This window comes from Muscardinus avellanarius (genome assembly GCF_963383645.1).
Source record: "Muscardinus avellanarius genome assembly, chromosome: 13".
Lineage (NCBI taxonomy): Eukaryota > Metazoa > Chordata > Mammalia > Rodentia > Gliridae > Muscardinus > Muscardinus avellanarius.
Genome location: NC_137799.1, coordinates 12,918,439 through 12,936,429, shown reverse-complemented (window position 1 = coordinate 12,936,429; position 17,991 = coordinate 12,918,439). Strand labels below are relative to the sequence as shown.

Genomic DNA, 17,991 nt, shown 5'->3' with positions numbered 1-17,991 from the left:
TCACCATTTTGGGGGATTCCTCTTTCTTCAGGGCTAGGGTCTGATGTGGAAAGAGCTGACTGCCAGCTCAGGACCAGATGGGAACCCGAGCAGGTTGGAGATCTTTAGGAAGATACTAGTATGTGACTTATTTTGCCTGTTTCTGGCAGATTTCCGAGCCTTCCAAGAGGACATAGGGTAACTGCATATGTGCCCAGAGCTAATTTGTTTGCTGTTTCAGGAATATATCCCTGACATGTACAACCACTTCCTGGATATCAGCCTTGAAGCACACATGTACGCCTCCCAGTGGTTTCTTACGCTTTTCACTGCAAAATTCCCTCTCTACATGGTTTTCCACATCATCGACCTGCTGTTGTGTGAGGTGTGTATCCGAGGCCCAGCACTTGGGCTTTTGTTCGCATCGTACTTCCCATGGCAAGTGTCACGAGTTGATCCTCAGTCATTTTATTCTGATGCTGGGAAATCCAGGCTGAAGTGACCCTTCTTGGGCTAATATTACTGCTCACATTTGTGGAAGGTGCTCTTGTTTAAGGAAAGACAGGTTCAACTTTTGTATTAGTTAGATTTAACAAAGAAACTCAAAGTAACAGCAGCTAAATAAAACGAATTTTTTTTCTGTCTTATATAAAAGAAGGCAGAAGGTTGTGATCTTATATTTCTGTAGATCAGAACTCTGGCCCTCTGGTCAGTATTCAGGCCAGGAAGGTTGGAAGTGAAGTTAGGTATATCCCTTCTCTTTAGAGGAGATTTTCTAGCCAGGTGTGGTGGCACATCTCTGTAATCCCTATACTTGGGAGGCCTAGACAGGAGGATTGCAGGTTCACAACCAGTCTCTGCAACTTAGTGAGACCCTTTTTCAAATAAAAATTAAAATAGGGCTGGGGTGTAGCTCAGAGGGAGAATGTCCCTGGGTTCAATCCCCAGTGCCACAAAATAAATAAATATTAAACATTTTTAAAAGAAACCTTCCACGGGTTAGCCAGAACTTAATTACATGAGCATACCAGCTACAGGGGAAGTTTTTATTTTTAATCCAGGTAGGAATTTGCTAAAAGGTGGGGGAGGGCTAATGTTACTAAAAAAGAAACTAGATATTAGAGTAAAAACAGCCTAGGCTACAACATAGTTTTGGGTTTTGGGGCATGTGTGTGTTTAAGAAAAAACATTACAAAAGTACTTTATTATAGAACAAAAACATATAAACAAAAAATTAAATACTTCCAGTCCTGCCGTCTAAAGGTTAACTACTTTAACATTTAGGTGCGTAGTATTTCAGCCTTTCTCATGTTTTCATATATGCATTTGTATATGGAATATTATGTTTTCCATTTGGGGTGTTATATATTATGACTGTATGCATATATTTAAAAATATCATGTTCCATATATTATTATACTCTTTATTTCATATACTTGAACTTCTATAGACACATGCATATATATATTATCCTTTTTAATCTCCCATATTTAAAGCATACAAAAACCCATTTAGAGTTTATATCTATTAACTAGTCTGAAATATTCCCATATTACTATTTTTCTTACTTTCTGCCAGGGATCTCATTATTAGGATGTACCATAATTTATGTGACCAGTTTCTAATCTCCAATCTTTAAATTGTGTCTACATTTTCACTGTTATTAACAACCAACTGTTAAGTAGTTACTAAGGGCCAGGTAGCATGCTGAGTAATTTATATAAACTTGGAACAGATTATCTCAGAAAACCCTTAGTTGTGGAAATGAGTTTCTGAAACTGAAATTGTTTAATTTGATCACAGGTGCTAAGACCTCCTCTTGTTCTTTGCCTTCCTGACTCCCAAGGTGTTTCTGGATAATGGGAGGGAGCGCTCAGGGGTTGTGGTCCTTGGGTTGATACAGGGAGAGCATACCAGGAGGGCTTTCTTGGCAGATCACAGTTTTATGACTCCAGTAAGTTTAGAATCGTGGACTACTTTGGGAAAGTATTCTTTCTTGTTCAGTGTCAGAATAGATCTAGGAAAGCTCTTCTCTAAGGAAAACAAGATTTGGTATACTTTAAGTGGCTTTCAGTGATGACCCTGCAGTTTTTACTTCCCAACACAGTTCTAACATAATTCATTTCCTTCCTTAACCTACATAAAGTCTCAAGTTTTCAATGCTGCAAATATTTCACTGGAATTGACACAGGAATAATAAAGTAGGTGAGAAATCACCAAGCGATACCCTCAGCAACTTAGACCCTGTTTCAAAACAAAAATTTAAAAAAGACTGGACGTAGAAGTAGCTCAGAAGTAGAATATTCCTGGGTTTAATCTCTAGTACCACCAAAATAACTAATAATAATGAGCCAGAAGACCTGGTGGCTGATGGCTGTATCTCAGTACTTGGGAGGCTAAGACAGGAGGATCATGGGTTCAAGGACAGCCTCAGCAACATAGCAAGATTCTCAGTAACCTAGCAAGACCCTGCATCAAACAAAAACATAAAAATTGCTGGGGTTGTAGCTCAGAGATAGAATGCCCCTGGGCTCAATCCCCAGTACCACATACACATACCAAATGAAAAAAAAATAAAATAGGAGCCGGGCGTGGTGGCGCACGCTTGTAATCCCAGCATTCAGGAGACTGAGACCAGAGGTTCGCAGTTCTCAGACAGCCTCAGCTACTCAGTGAGACCCGGTTTCAAAATAAAGAATAAAAAAATAGGGCAGGAGGTCGAATGCTCCTGGGTTCCATCCCCAGACCTGCAAAAAAAAAAAAAAAAAAAAAGAAGTTGAAAATTATAGTCTCAGGCTTAACGTGTAATTTGTTAATACTACAGATGCCATTAATAATATTGATGAACATTGCCACTAACTCACCCATTACTGGTCATAAAATATTAGCATCCTAGTCAGGTGTCGTGGCTCATCTGTAATCCCAGGACTTCGGGAGGCTGAAGCGGGAGGATCACAAGTTCAGGGACAGTTGAGGCAACTCTGCAAGATTCTGTTTGAAAATAAAAAACACTGGGGATACAGCTCAGTGGCAGAATACTCAGTGGTGGAGTACCACAGAACAAAAGAGTGAAACTCTAAAAGCATATGTACTTATTTCAGACTGACTATAAGTGGTGTATTTGTTGCTCAATTTAGGGTTTTTTTAGGTATTCCTTAAATGAGGTGATGGGATATAATGGTTACATTTTTATGATTCCTCTAAACTGTGGGGTACTCTGAGAACAAACAACATAATAGCCCAGGTAAAAACACTAAAGATGTTATTTATGTCTTTTCTTTTTCAGGGAATAAGTGTGATTTTTAATGTCGCGCTTGGATTATTAAAGGTACTTGTTGATTCATAAAATGAATTATTTGGCATGTCATGCTGAGCATTTGCTGTATTCGTTTTAGAATCATTCTAAGCAGTCTCTGTGCCCTCGTGTTTTCTTGGTGGTGAACACGTGCTGGTGGCTTGAACAAAGACTAAGATAATCTTCTGGGGATTTTTCAAGTCCTGGGTTATGAAATGCTGCTTGTGCATCTTCATAGCAAACCCTTGTTTTTCTTTTTTAATATGTTGACTGTACTTTCTTACTGTCTTCAAGACTTCCAAGGATGACCTGCTGGTGACAGACTTTGAAGGTGCCTTGAAGTTCTTCAGGGTTCAGCTTCCCAAGAGATACCGCTCAGAAGAAAATGCAAAAAAGCTAATGGAATTAGCTTGCAACATGAAGGTAAAATAATTCTTGCAGTAATTAAGATTCTTTTGTTCAGCTAATGTCCCCCTTTTCCCGATGAAACTGTTACTATTTATAATATGAATATGATAATATGAGTTGAATTTCTCTTCCACAAATGCTTGGTGCCAGAAGTGTTTGGGATTTCAGATTCTTCTTGTATGCAGAAATATTTATAATATTTAAATATTTAAATATACTTATAATGAGGTGTTTGGAGATGGGACCCGAGTCTAAGCCCAGGTTCACCTGTTTCCTACGCACCTCGCGCACACAGCCCGAGAGCAGCGCCGCAGTGCTCACGGTGCTGTGTTTGGACTGATGCATCGTGTGAGGTCAGCTCAGAACTTCCCACTTGTGGCGTCACGGTGCTCGATTGTGGAGCATTTTGCTGGGGATGCACAGCCTAGAGTGAGATGATGGTCTGTTGTTTGTATTGTGTAACCTTTCTGTTTCCCTAATACTGTAAATACTGTCGGCCCTTTGTATCAGTAAGCTTCACGTGTCTGAATTCAACCAACTGCAGAGTGTAGATATGTAAGGAACAAAAATTATGTCTGTTACTGAACATTTATAGACTTTTTTTTTTCTTTTGCAGTATTGGGGATGGAACCCAGGGGCATTCTACCTCCAGGCTACACCCCCAGCCCTATTTTTTATTCTTTATTTTGAAACAGGGTCTCACACTGAGTTGCAGGGGGCCTCACTAAGTAGCTGCGGCTGTCCACGTACCTATGATTTTCCTAGTACTGGGATTACAAGTGTGCACCATGACCAGCTGACTTTTTATTTTGTCAGTATTCTCTACACAAGCTGTGCGTGGTGGTGCACACTTGTAATCCCAGCATTCGGGAGGCTGAGACAGGAGGATTGCGGTTCACTGACAGCCTCAGCTATTTAGTGAGGCCCTCTACAACTCAGTGAGACCCTGTTTCAAAATGAATAAAAACTCAGCCTGGGGATATAGCTTGGAGATAGAATACCCCCGGATCTCATCCCCAGTACCACAGAGAGAGGGGGGGGGGGAGGGAGGGAGGGAGGGAGGGAGAGAGAGAGAGAGAGAGAGAGAGAGAGAGAGAGAGAGAGAGAGAGAGAGAGAGAGAGATTCCTTAAGCTGAAACTAATAATACATGGAGAAAACCCACTCAGTTAAGGTAAAGCAATACATTATCTCCTTGTGCTCATGTTTTAATAAAGTTGTATTTTTAACAAGAAGAAGTTATTGAAGGGGTTTCGTTTATAATTTGGGGGTAAAAAAACAGATGGGGGTCAGAATAAATATTTGTATTCAGATGTGTATAGGATAAATGAGACTGTCATGTTCATTTTCTGATTTCAGAGAATGTGGAGGTAAGCTTCCTTATCTGTAGAATAGGAGAAGGGGCTTGGACTCAGATGTCTCAATTCAGAGTTACTTCACCGCAGTGCAAGGCTACACTTCTTCTATGAAATAATATTGGGCTTGTGGCTAAGTGTGAAAGTGATCTAACTCAGGTCATCCTTACTCTTAACACAGAGACTAGATGGAGGATAACCCAAGAAATGTTTAAATACTTACATGAACTTGAAAAAGAAATCTGTAGGTGCCTGAAGGAAAGTATCTCAATGCCAGTGTGTGTGAAGTGATATATCATCATCCCAAGGAAATATGGAAGCATGTGTAGTTAAGAGGATTTTTTTTTTTTTTTTTTTTTTTGCGGGTCTGGGGATGGAACCCAGGGGCATTTGACCTCCGAGCTACAGCCCCAGCCCTATTTTTTATTCTTTATTTTGAAACAGGGTCTCACTGAGTTGCAAGGGCCTCACTAAGTAGCTGAGGCTGCCTGCAAACCGTGATCCTCTGGTCTCAGCCTCCCGAATGCTGGGATTACAAGCGTGCCCACCACACCCGGCTGAGTTAAGAGGATTTTAACGATTACATGTCCAGAGCAGAGGTGACTTAGGCCCCTGGGATGCAGCTGCATTGAGACCTCTGCATGCAGGTAGGACCTCGGTGTGACTTCCTGGTCTACTGAAGAGAGGATAAAAACTCCACTATTAGCCAGAGAAACAGTCGCAATTATAATATAAAGTTACAGGGAATTGGAGGAAAGGAAATAGAACTTTTAGAAATTAAGAGTTTAAAAACTATTTTTTTAACTTTTTGTTATAGAATTTACAAAAGAAACCTTGGCTCTGAAGCTTATTTGTACCCTATTCCATTATTTTTTTAATTGTGGCTTGGTACACTGGGAAGCATATGGTTACTCTTGTTGTCATTCAACATTATACTGTTATTACTGTGATTTCTGGGGTGTGTACAGTCCTGGCAGCATCTCAGTCCTTCCTCACCCCATAGCCCGAGCAGGAAGGGAGCCGGGGCTCGCCAGCTCCCTGTTCCGGGAACAGGCCGCTCCGGTCTGCTGCCTCTCACCACCTCTTATCTTAAGAGTTGAATTCCTGTGGCAGTATCTGAAAGGGCCGCAAGATGGGCATGTGGCCCAAAAGGCCCATCAGCCTCCCTTTCTGTACCTTGCTTGCTTTTCTCTACCTCTCTCTTCTTCCAGGACTTTGACTTCTCCCTCTTATCCTTAAAGTGAGCTTGGTAAGGGACTGTGGGACTGCAATGTTTGATTATTTCTTGAGGAGTGAGCGTCCCTGCTCTCATTGTTTTTCTTTTTTTTTCTCTACACAAGCTGGGCGTGGTGGCACACACACTTGTAATCCCAGCATTTGGAAGGCTGAGACCGGAGGATCGTGATGCGCAGACAGCCTCAGCTACTGAGGCCCTTTGCAATTCAGTGAGACCCTGTTTCAAAATAAAGAATAAAAAATAGGGCCAGAGGTGTAGCTCAGAGGTAGAATGCCCCTGGGTTCCATCGCCAGTGCCTAAAAAAAAGCTCATATTTTTTCAATTTTTGGTTCAAGAAATGAGAGATGCTCTTTAGTTATTTATTTATTTTTGGCGGGGGGAGACTAGGGATTGAACTCAGGAGAGATCTACCTTTAAGCTACACCCCAGCCCTTTTTATTTTGAAACAAAGTCTCCTTAAGTTGCTGAAGTTGAGCCTCAGATCCTCCTGTCAGCTGTCCAGATACTAGGATTACAGGTACACCACCATGCCCAGCTTTCTTTATTCTGTGTTTTTGTTTGTTTGTTTGTTTGTTTGTTTGTTTGTTTTGTTTTGTTGTTATTGTTTTGCTGATTTATTTTATTTATTTATTTTTTTAGGAGGAGGATGTAGAGTACTGGGGATTGAGCCAGGGGATTTCTCCCTCTGAGCTACACCCCAACCCTATTTTGTTTCTTACTTTGAAGCAAGTTCTCACTAATTTGCTGAGGCTGGCCTTGAAGCTGTAATCCTCCTGTCTCTCTTTCTCTCAAGTACTGGGATAACAGAGATGAGCCACCACACCCTCTTCCATATAAGGACCTTTAAGAGCAAATCCAGTATGTGAGACGATTTTAGAAGAACCATGCTGTAAGAAATGGCCCCGTGTGTCCAGTTCAAGCCTGAATACTTAACTGGTTTGCTAAAGATCTGCCGAAGACTGAGCCATTACTTCTTTGGAATTTATGTTAAGCATAGAATAAATATGTTAGACTTCAGACTACCTGTGAGTTAAAATATTACAAAGACCAAATAGCAGTATTTTCAAACTGATATGATTCTAGCCGTTTTCTGTGAGGGAAACACAGAAACCCCTTTGCCTTCTGTAGTGTTTTATTCGGGAGCTAAAAGCAGCGCTTGTTTGAGCTTCATTCTCTGTTCACTTGTATAGCTAAGAGGTATTAGAATCTTAAGCCCTAGGAAGCAGCGACCTGCCTCATCAGGCTTGTCTCTATATGTTCACAGATTCTTACATAGTGAAGAGTCATCGAGTGAATCCTGACAGTGACCACTGAAGTCCTCTTTTTTATTTTTTATTTTTTTCATTTCTGTGGTACTGGGGGTTTGATCCAGGGCCGTTCTATCTCTGAGCTATATCCCTAGAATTTTTGTTGTTTTAAAACAGTCTCACCAGGTTGCTGTGAATCTTGCTGAGTTGCTGAGGCTGGTCTTGGGCCTGCGATCCTCCTGTCTCAGCCTCCGAAGTTCTGGGGTTTCAGGTGTGCACCACCACACCTGACTCACTGAGGTCCTTTTAGAGATGAGTGTACTGATGAGCACTGAAGTAAATTTTCAAAGGGTGTTGGTAAATGGTAAAGTTGATCAAGGAGATTCTCTCAAGTCGGTGCTTTGCTGTGAGAGGATTGATGAGCAGGACAGGAGCTGCTTGTGTGCTGGCCCACTTGTGGTGCTGTTGGTCACAGAATGGTGTTCAGTTCAGCCTCTGTGTTAGAGTTGAAACTGTAAATTCAGCTGTGATTGTAGGCGAGACTAGACTCTTGTTTTATTTCTTTGTTCCTACCTTTTATTTTTTTTTATTTTATTTTATTTATTTATTTATTTATTTTGGTGGTCCTGGGGTTCCTGGAAGCCCTTCTACTTCTGGGCTACACTCCCAGACCTATTTTTACATTTTTATTTGGAAACAGGGTCTCCTAAGCCAGCACGCGCGGCTGGCTTCGAACCTGCGCGATCCTCCTGTCTCTGCCTCCCAAGCGCGGGGATTACAAGCGTGCGCCACCACGCCCGGCTCTGTTCCTACCTTTTAGAAGTGGATTTTGTAAGGAACCTTCTGAGCGGCTGCCCATCTTTCCAGTTAACAGTGGTGCTGCCCTCTTTATTCTTCTTTAACAGAGCATAGATCCATTGCTGTACAAAGACAGAAAGATAGGGACAGAGTTAATAAAGCCCTACCAGAGAGGATATAAGGGAGTAACTTGAAAATAAGTTACTCAAGTCTTTCTTTCTTTCTTTTTTTTTTCTTTTTTTTTTGGGGGGGGGGTCTGGGGATGGAACCCAGGGGCATTTGACCTCCGAGCTACAAACCCTGCCCTAATTTTTTTTTAATTCTTTATTTTGAAATAGGGTCTCACTGAGTTGCGGAGGGCCTCACTAAGTAGCTGAGGCTGTCCACAAATCATGATCCTCCCAAATGCTGGGATTACAAGTGTGTACCACCACGCCCGGCTAAGTCTTTCTATTTTTGAAACAGGGTCTCGCTGAGTTGCGAAGGGCCTCACTAAGTAGCTGAGGCTGTCTGCAAAATGTGACCCTTTGATCCCAGCCTACTGAATGCTAGGATTACAAGTGTGCGCCACCATGCCTGGCTCCTTTTTAATTTGAAACATGATCTTGTCAAGTTACTAAAGCTGGCCTCATATTTTCAATCTTCCTGCCTTAGCCTCCCAAATTAATTTCTGGGATTATAAGCATGAGCATGTACTACCTCACCTGGCTAAATCTTGGACATTAGTATGTAGAGACTGTGTCTTTGTCTATAAATAAATTTTTATATTCATTTCTACTGTGAGATAGGTATTGGGAATTTCACAGTGAATTCCTTTCCTGCACTCAGTGTTTCCTGATTGGGATCTAGAGACATCTTTGTATTTCTGATGCCTGGCAAAGAACACTGCATGCCAGGACACCCGACTGTCACTGCTGCACCCGTGCTGGGTTAAAAGAGAAGTTTTCACCTTTGATTTACTCGCAATCTGATTGAGTCCCGCTGTGTTCCAAGCATTGAGCTAGCCACTGGAGATACAGTGGTTAGCAAAACAGATGCGGCCTGCCTCCTGGTGGGAGAGCGGTGAAGTAAGCATCTAAGTCGCTGGATTTGGACAGGCGCGTGGAGGGGCTGACTTGATGCTGACAGAAGATAGAACCAACCAACCTACCTGGTGGGAGAAGGGAGTGTGAGGGAAGGCGCCCAGAAGGTGTTGGAGACCCCGCCCGAAGGTGCGCAGAAGCGAACGGGGCTGCAGCTGTCAGGCAGAAGGAGCAGACGGTGCCATTCCCGCTCAGAGAGGAAGAGGGCCTTTCTCCACCTCCCCTGAGCAGCTTGAGCGGCAGAGCTCTAGCTCGGAGAAGATGCTGATGATGTGTCAGTGGGCTGAGAGCACTGGTTCTCCTGTGCACAGCCCGGTCCGTCTTGAAGTTGGGAATGCTGCTTCTGCTGCTGACCTCGGCTCCCATTCCAGCGTCGGTCTTCCTGGGGAGTGCTCCCGAGGCAGCTACTGGCTCAGGTGTGCAGCCACCCACACTCCAGAAGTCAGCACCTGCTATTAGCCCTTGAGAAGCCATACTGTTTTTTACTTTACTTTTATTTTTCTTCTTTTGTGGTACTAGGGATTGAACCTGGAGTTTTTTACCTCTGAGATACACCAGGCCTGTTTTTTTTTATTTATTTATTTATTTATTTATTTATTTATTTATTTATTTATTTATTTATTTTCAAACAAGGTCTTGCTAAGTCATTGCATGCTGGCCTCAAAATTACCATCCTCCTATCTTATCCTCCCAAGTACTGGGAATGAAGGCATACGCCACCTCACCGTACTCATAGTGTTTTGATTTATGTTGTATTTGTGGTGTAAGTTGGGGAGGAGGACATCTGAGAGAGAGAGAGCCTGAGAACGCATGTGGCTGAGGGCAAGAAGAGTGAGCCAGCGGGTGACAGCTGAGTCAGGACCCAGGCCAGCAGGCTCTCGGGTGGGAGAGCTTGTGCGCCTGAGGCCTGACCGAGGGGCCAGGGGACCTGCCTCTGGAGAAGTGCAGGGCTCTCTGCCTCAAGAGAGCTCATGACAATTGTAAAGTCATTTTTAAATAGCATTTTTGTGTTTTTCTTAATTATAAAAATAGTTTATGCTTAATACAGAAAACATGGTAAAAGCAAAAAGAAATGCTCACATACTGTAGTGAAAGGGTAGGACCCAAATAAGAAGCTTGTGGAGGGCCTAGCTTCTATGCCTCGCTTCAAGAGAGAGTCCATCCTTTTTCTGTGATGAAGAGGTAATGAAATGTGGGGAAAACAATTTTGCAATTACTCTTTAAAAATGTGGAAATGAGCCGGGCGTGGTGGCGCACGCTTGTAATCCCCGCGCTTGGGAGGCGGAGACAGGAGGATCGTGTAGGTTCGAAGCCAGCCGTGCTGGCGTATAAGAGACCCTGTTTCAAAAATATAAAATAGGTCTGGGAGTGTAGCCCGGAGGAAGAAGGGCTTCCAGGAACCCCAGTACCACCAAAAAAAAAAAAAAAAAAAATGTGGAAATGAGCCAGGAGTAGTGCCGCACGCTTGTAACCCCCCCAGTACTTGGGAGGCTGAGACAGAGGGATCTGGGTTCGCGGCCAGCCTCGGCTACTTCCTGAAGCCCTCCGCAACTTAGTAAGGCCCTGTTTCAAAATAAAAGAATAAAACTTGGGGCCAGGGTTGTAGCTGAGAGGTAGAATGTCCCTGGGTTCCATCCCTAGTACCAAAAGAAAACATGTGGAAAATGTAAGGTCAATGTCTTGTCTTGCAAAGAGCTGTGAAAATGTCTTACAGGGTTTGGTGTTGGTTCGTTTTTTTAGAAACTGCTAGGGAGTGCTTCATACCCTGCCCGCCCATGTCATTTACCAAGGCTGCAGAAAGCAGGGGGAGGAAGTGTTTGCGCCCACAAGCTTCATTTATTTTCTGTTCTGTGCTATCGATCTGCTAGGATTTGTTTATAAATTTACTGATCATGCAGACAGGTGTTCTTTTTGTGAATCACTTAAGTACTCAATTAAAGGTTTACTTCAGCCTTGGCCTGGAGCCACAAAGTTCTGGGTTTAGAAATGTCGTTCCCCAGCCTGTGTCTGCCTGAGGCTTTGTTGGCATCTTGCTGTAGGCTACCGCCAGGGCAGAGGGCCGGCTTCCTGGCTAACTACTCCCGGCAGAGGCCACACTCCAGGATGGATGTGCCAGCCAGGGAGGCGTCCACGCAGTGAGCAGAGGAAGGCCAGGCGGCAGTCGCAGGGAGCTGCTGCGGCCAGCACCAGTGTGTGGCGAGCCAAAGCATTGCCCCACAGCCGCTGTCTCTTCATCCAGAAAACAGAGACATTGACCTGACTCACTCCACAGCCCTGGCTCCTTGGACCTGCGGTTACAGGCAGGTCAGCAAGCCAGCAGTTCAGCTTTGAGAAGGGATGGGCATTGGCTTTACAGTCATGCTTTAATCATACATGTCTGTTTTTTTTCTTTTTGTTAACATGGCATTTTTTTTGTTGTTGTTTTTCCAGTACTGGAGATTGAACTCGGGCATTCTACTTCTGAGCTACACTCCCAGCTCTATTTATTTACGTATTTTGAAATAGGGTCTCACTGAGTTGTGGAGGACCTCACTAAGTAGCTGAGGCTAGCCTCAAACCTGTGATCTTCCTGTCTCAGCCTCCCAAGTACTGGGATTACAAGTGCACGTTACCACACCCAGCTATGGTTTTTTAAATGTAATTTTAGGCCAGATATGGGGGTATAGCCCGGAGGTAGAAAAGCCCCTGGGTTCCACTCCCAGTACTACCAAAAAAAAGTAATTTAAAAACACATAGGGGTTTTTAAACACATAGGGGTTAGATTACCAGTTTAAAAGACGGAATCAAACGAAAGACAATGGAGTCTTGAAGATAAGGTCCTCGTCATGCTCTGGATTAACGAAAGACAAGGGGTCAGCCAGTACAGAGGGGAGACCTGATCAGTGGACCGAGAGCTAGGAAAATAAAAGGGGTTGATCTCCTGGAAGAAAGAGGCGTGGCTGTCATGTGGAGGCCTCCAAGTCCAGGAATGGTTTGTTTTGTTTTGTACCCCAGCACATTCTACCTCTGAGCTCCACCCCCAGCGCTGTTTTATTTTTTAGTTTAAAATAGATTCTCACTAAGTTGCTGAGGTTGGCCATGAACCTGGGATTCTCCTGTCTCAGCCTCCCAAGTACGGGGATTATGATTGTGCGCCACCACGCCTTGCCGAAATCCAGGAGTTTTTGAAGTCTAGTTGGGAACACGTAGGACCCCCTGGGATAAAGTAGGAAATGACCCCTGGTGGCCTTTCTCTAGAGAGGAGAGAAAAGGGGGCCACAACACTAGCGAGTGGAAGATGCAGGGCTGTGGTTTGCAGTGGTTTGTAGGAAGAGGCTTGAAACAGGACAGTAGTCTGGGCGAAAGGGATTCTCAGAGTGATCAGCAGATTTCTGTTTTCAAATGTAGAGAATTGTGCCCCTGTAAAGGCAGCACAGAAAAGGGAGGGAGGTGAAAGCAGCCCAGAAGGAGCTAGTAGAAAGGGAGAGAGGGGGGCTGTAGCTCAGACTGTGGTCAGCCAGCAGCCTGGCCTCCAATTCCTCATCTCTCAGGCCTTGTTGAATGGCCACGGTCGCATTATATAACCACCACACACATCACTTACCTACACCCATGAAATGAGGACAATGGTAGGTCTTGTGGAAGGACTGTGAGGTTGTGTGCTAAATAAAACGGTGAGTTATTACTAGGGACAAGTAGGACCCAGACCTCAGACAGGCCATCTGTAGGGTGTTCATTTGACAATGACAGAACACTAAGATCTTCAGTCATGCTGGGCGTGGTGCTGCATGCTTGTAATCCCAGCATTTGGGAGGCTGAGACCGGAGGATCGCGGTTCGCGGCCAGCCTCGGCTACTTAGTGAGGCCCTTTGCAATTCAGTGAGACCCAGTTTCAAAATAAAGAATAAAAAATAGGGTGGGAGGTGTAGCTCAGAGGTAGAATGCCCCTGGGTTCCATCCCCAGACACACACACACACACACACACACACACACACACACACACAAATTCAGTCATCCCAACAGGGTGCAGGGCTCATACCCAGCAATGATGGTTTCCATCCCCAACTAGGAAACCCCTGTTCCACAGAGATTGGAGTCATCCAGGTCAGAAGACTTGTTCTTCACTGTAGGCGCTGAAGCAACACCACACTGATTCCTCTAAAGTTGTCTATTTTTATTCCACAGATAAGTCAGAAGAAGTTGAAAAAATACGAAAAAGAATATCACACCATGAGAGAACAGCAGGCCCAACAAGAAGACCCCATCGAGCGATTCGAGGTTTGTATGCTCATGAAGGAGGCGATGTGAACCTTTACCTTTTCACTTGAGATCACTGTGTCTGTAGCTAGCTCTCATTTTTAAGAGGCAGTTCCACTGTTTCTGAGCTTTCAGTTTGAGTTAGCAAATGAGAAAGCAAGATCTGCTCCAACCAGCTGCCTAGTTTGTTAAAGTTCAGTGGCCTTTAGTCACAGTAAGAAGTAGATGTTTGACAAGGTCACTTGAATCAGTTAAGTATTTATTTCTGAAGATAGAAAATGCAGCTGTTCATCTGGAAACACACTGGGACCAGCCATATCTCTTTGTTATTTCCCTAGGAATCAAAATCATTTCAAAGTTTAGTCCTGAGAAATTATCATTTTCAGTGTGTGTGTGTGTGTGTGTGTGTGTCTGTCTGTCTGTCTGTCTGTCTGTCTGTCTGACTGGTTTGTTTCTGCCCTTCAGCGGGAGAATAGACGTCTTCAAGAAGCTAACATGAGGTTGGAACAGGAAAATGATGACTTGGCTCATGAGCTGGTGACCAGCAAGATCGCGCTGCGGAAGGACCTTGATAACGTAAGTGGGACAGGTCTGAAAGGCAGGACCACACGGAGACACTTCTCCTTTCATGAGTGAAATCTCTGAAGCTTTGTTGACTGGCCGCCTGCAAAGACTCCTCCTGCAATGCAGCGGGTGTGTTCATAGCGTTACCCCCTTCCCTCCACGGAGCCCTCTACCACCTTCTTCTCTCATCTTCACACAGTTCCTCATCTCCTTGTCCAAACGTTGTTTGAAAGAGCTTGTGACTAGTTCTTATGCTGTCACAGTTGACAACACATAATCATTGTAATGTCCTTAACTTCCCCTAAGACAAGAAGCTAGTTTCTCTCCTGCATGACTTAACGCCTGTTGCAGAAGAATTGCTAATTGAGATACACTTTGCTGCCTGAGCACTGTGGGCTTTCATCAGTCTTTATTTCAACAGATGGTCCATTTTTCTGTACTGCAAATTCCTTTAGGAGAAATAAAGTTTCTCGTTCATGACTCAGGTCAAGGTTAGCAAACTTTTTTCTGTAAAGGGACACTAGTAATGTTTGGAGTTTTGTGGGCTGCGGCGTCTATTCTTGCTTCTTAATGATGGCGTAGGTGCAGACGCAGCGCATGCAGGATGTGAGGGAATGAGAATGGCTGCTCCCCACGCAGGCTTATTCACAAACACAGCTCAGTGGCTAGGTTAGGCCCATGGGCCGGTTTGTCAGCCCCGCCTTAGATGTCCCTACCAGGCTCTTAACATCGTTGTTCTGTTTGTTGGTTTCTTGAGATTCTGGGATAGGCTCAGGCTGCTGAGGTTTACAAGGCCTCATATGTGTTGACTCCGTAGAGTCTGTGAACTTCAGAAGGTCTTGACATCCACCAAAAGTGCCTGAAAATTTCGTATGCTAGTGCATTTCTTTCAGATACTTACAAGCTAACATTTTGTGAGTACATAAAAGTCCTTTGCGATATACTGTCTTACCAAATCCTTAGTACAGCCAAAGGGATATTTTGATCCCCATTTTACTGATTAGGAAATTAAGGCCGTAAAGGGGCTAAATGTTTGACACAGGTTACCCACCTAGGCTGAAAGCAGATGAAACCCAGATGGTCTGACCCCAGATCTCCCGCTGGCCGACAGCAGGTGGGAAGTGGAGCCCTTGGACCTCCCCAGCCTATGGTTGTGCGGAGAGGGCCCTTTCCCAGCCGGCCTTCTCCTGGTCAGCCGGCTCTTCCTTTCACCACAGAGGAATGTGAAGTCCTCTCGCCGTTCTTTTTTACTTCAGGGACTTGGGTTGTTGAGATGCTCCGTTCCTTTCCGCTGCCTCCTTCTGCACCCCCAAGAGAAGCTGTGGTGCGCGCCCTGCATTTCCAGTGCATTCAGTAGCATCTTAGTTACTCGTCAGTTTCGCTATTCTTCACAGCAGAAGTTCCAGGCCACCTCCTGCCTGGGTGGCCCCGCCAGGCCCCTCTCTGCAGAGCAGGCTAAGGACCAGAGCCGACCCTGGGGCTGGGGGCGGGGAGCCATGGGAGCGCCCCGATGCCGCGGCTCCCTGTGTACGCGTGCGTCCCTGTGCCGCGGCTGCGGGCCAGGCAGGTTGACAGTGTGGCCCACAGACTCTGATCTTCTCACTACTTTTTGCTCGGTAAAAACGTAGTGTCAAAGCCATGTCTGATGCTGCATTTATCTCTTCTCTGATAATGTGTAGTTTTGATTACATAATTTTAATTTCTCCTTACATCTTAAACTGTTACACCTTCCTCATGAAGTGACTCTTTTATCACTGTAAAATGACTTTTTCCTGGGTAATACTCATTGTTCTTTAATCTAAATCTGATATTTATATACCCTCCCAGACTTTCATGGTATTGCATAGCTTTATCTTTTTCTATCCTTTTAACGTCTCTGTTTTTATTGTTTTGTTTTGTTTGTGGTACTAGGAATGGAAGCCAGGATCATTCTACCTCGAGCTACACCCCTAGCCTTATTTTTTATTCTGGGTGTTGTTGTTGTTGTTGTTGTTGTTGTTGTTGTTGTTTGTTGTTGTTGTTGTTGTTTGGTGGTACTGGGGATGGAACCCAGGGGCCTTCTACCTCCAAGCTACACCTCCAGCCCAATTTTTTATTCTTTATTTTGAAACAAAGTCTCACTGAGTTGCAAAGGGCCTAAGTAGCTGAGACTGTTCTAAACTGCAATCCTCCTGTCTCAGCCTCCTGAATGCTGGGATTACAAGCATGTGCCACCACTCCCGGCTGTCTTATATTTAGAATGAGTTTCCGTTTTATCCAAGTGGGAATTTTCCATTTGTCCTATTTGTTTTTTCCCTTTTTCTGCATTCTTTGGTTTAATTGCATATTTGCGTGATTTTTATCTTTAGTCTCCAAGATGTCCCCGGAGCTCTGCTCACAGCTTCCAGGACCCTCCCTGGTGTCCATAGCCTGTGAGGCCCTCGTGCCCTGCTGGGAACCCATGCAGAGGCCAGGCCAGGGAAAGGAGTATGCATATGTTTGGGGTTTTTCCTCCTAGGAACCATAGTTCTTCATTTATTGTTTTCAGTGTCTGAAAACAGTTGTTTCATAGATTTATTTCCTGTTTTCTGTTTGCAATAGGTGAGTAAGCCTCATTCCTTTTAATCCTTCCTGGCTGGATTCGCATTTGTTGCCTCATACGTTGGCCCCTCATTTGCCTGCGTATACGCAGTGACTGTACAGGGAGTGGGTACCACGAGGACCCCCTGTGCTGGTCCAGCAGCCTCTGGGAGTGGGGGCAGAGTGCTCAGCATCAGCAGACATGGGTGCTGCAGCTCTGCTCCACAGGTCCTAAAGGCCGGGGAAAGTCTGCTCTTTCTCCAGGGGGGGCAGGGAAGACTTGGGTTAGACCTGGTGCATTAGCTGACTCAGCATCAGTCTCAGTGCCAGTCCCCGTTTCCTATGGCTCTAATGAGGGAAAGAGCCCCCGAGAACCCTCAGACACACAGCACACACGTGCATTAACCTAGCCCAAGGCAGAAACTGCAGGCTCCATTGATTAAAACCTTCAGCAAGACTTCATTATTCTCACTAGTTATTTTCCTGTTCTTTGCCCTTTGTATCTTGGATTTGTGCTGGAGGAAGAGATAAAATGCTACCCCAGGAATAACAGCCTTTAACTCTAGAATCCCATTTATTTGTGTGCTGATGCAGTTGGTCAGTAAGTACTGGCCTCTAAATTTAAGTATCTTGCCAGTTCTCTGTTCCCTACGCCCCAGCCTTGTTCCGCTCAGTGAATTTACACAGGCGGAAGTGGTGTGAAGTGGGAGTCGCAGGGCCAGCTAGGCCACTTGAGCTAAGTAGCTTCAAGAACAAGGTTGGGTTCCAGGGGCGCCGTCCTCCACTGCCGGGGCAGAGCGGAGCCTCAGTTGCCCTCAGAGGATCAGGAGCTTGGTGACACACAGGGAGTCATCTTCACGGGGAGTCACGGACATGTGCGTATGTTAGAAAAGGACTGGGGTGGAACCTGGCCGCCAAGGATGATCAAAGCAAAGTGCCAGGAAAGGGCGGCCTCCTGGGTGGGCAGCCTTACCAAGAGCAAATGTAATGCCTTGCTGGAAGATACAGAGGAAACACAGACATTTTGGAAGAAGAAAAACAGTTTATCATTAATATTAAAAAATAATGACAGCAGCAGCTGGGCATGGTGGCGCACACTTGTAATCCCAGCATTCAGGAGGCTGAGACCAGAGGATCATGGTTCACAGACAGCCTCAGCTACTTAGTGAGGCCCTCCGCAACTCAGTGAGATCCGGTTTCAAAATAAAGAATAAAAAAAATAGGGCAGGGGA

The 17,991-nt window shown here is 44.7% G+C and overlaps 1 protein-coding gene across 2 annotated transcripts in view; it reads left to right on the top strand.

The window, feature by feature from the left end:
• RABGAP1 (RAB GTPase activating protein 1) overlaps positions 1-17,991 on the top strand; it is a gene marked incomplete at both ends in the record, with an annotated part of 141,081 nt that overhangs the window by 116,638 nt on the left and 6,452 nt on the right. For both annotated transcript variants that reach the window (XM_080708708.1, XM_080708707.1), the window contains 5 exons: positions 221-364; positions 3,266-3,307; positions 3,569-3,697; positions 13,565-13,657; positions 14,102-14,212. In XM_080708708.1, coding sequence (XP_080564834.1) covers positions 221-364; positions 3,266-3,307; positions 3,569-3,697; positions 13,565-13,657; positions 14,102-14,212 — 519 coding nt within the window. The remainder of the gene's footprint in view (positions 1-220; positions 365-3,265; positions 3,308-3,568; positions 3,698-13,564; positions 13,658-14,101; positions 14,213-17,991) is intronic.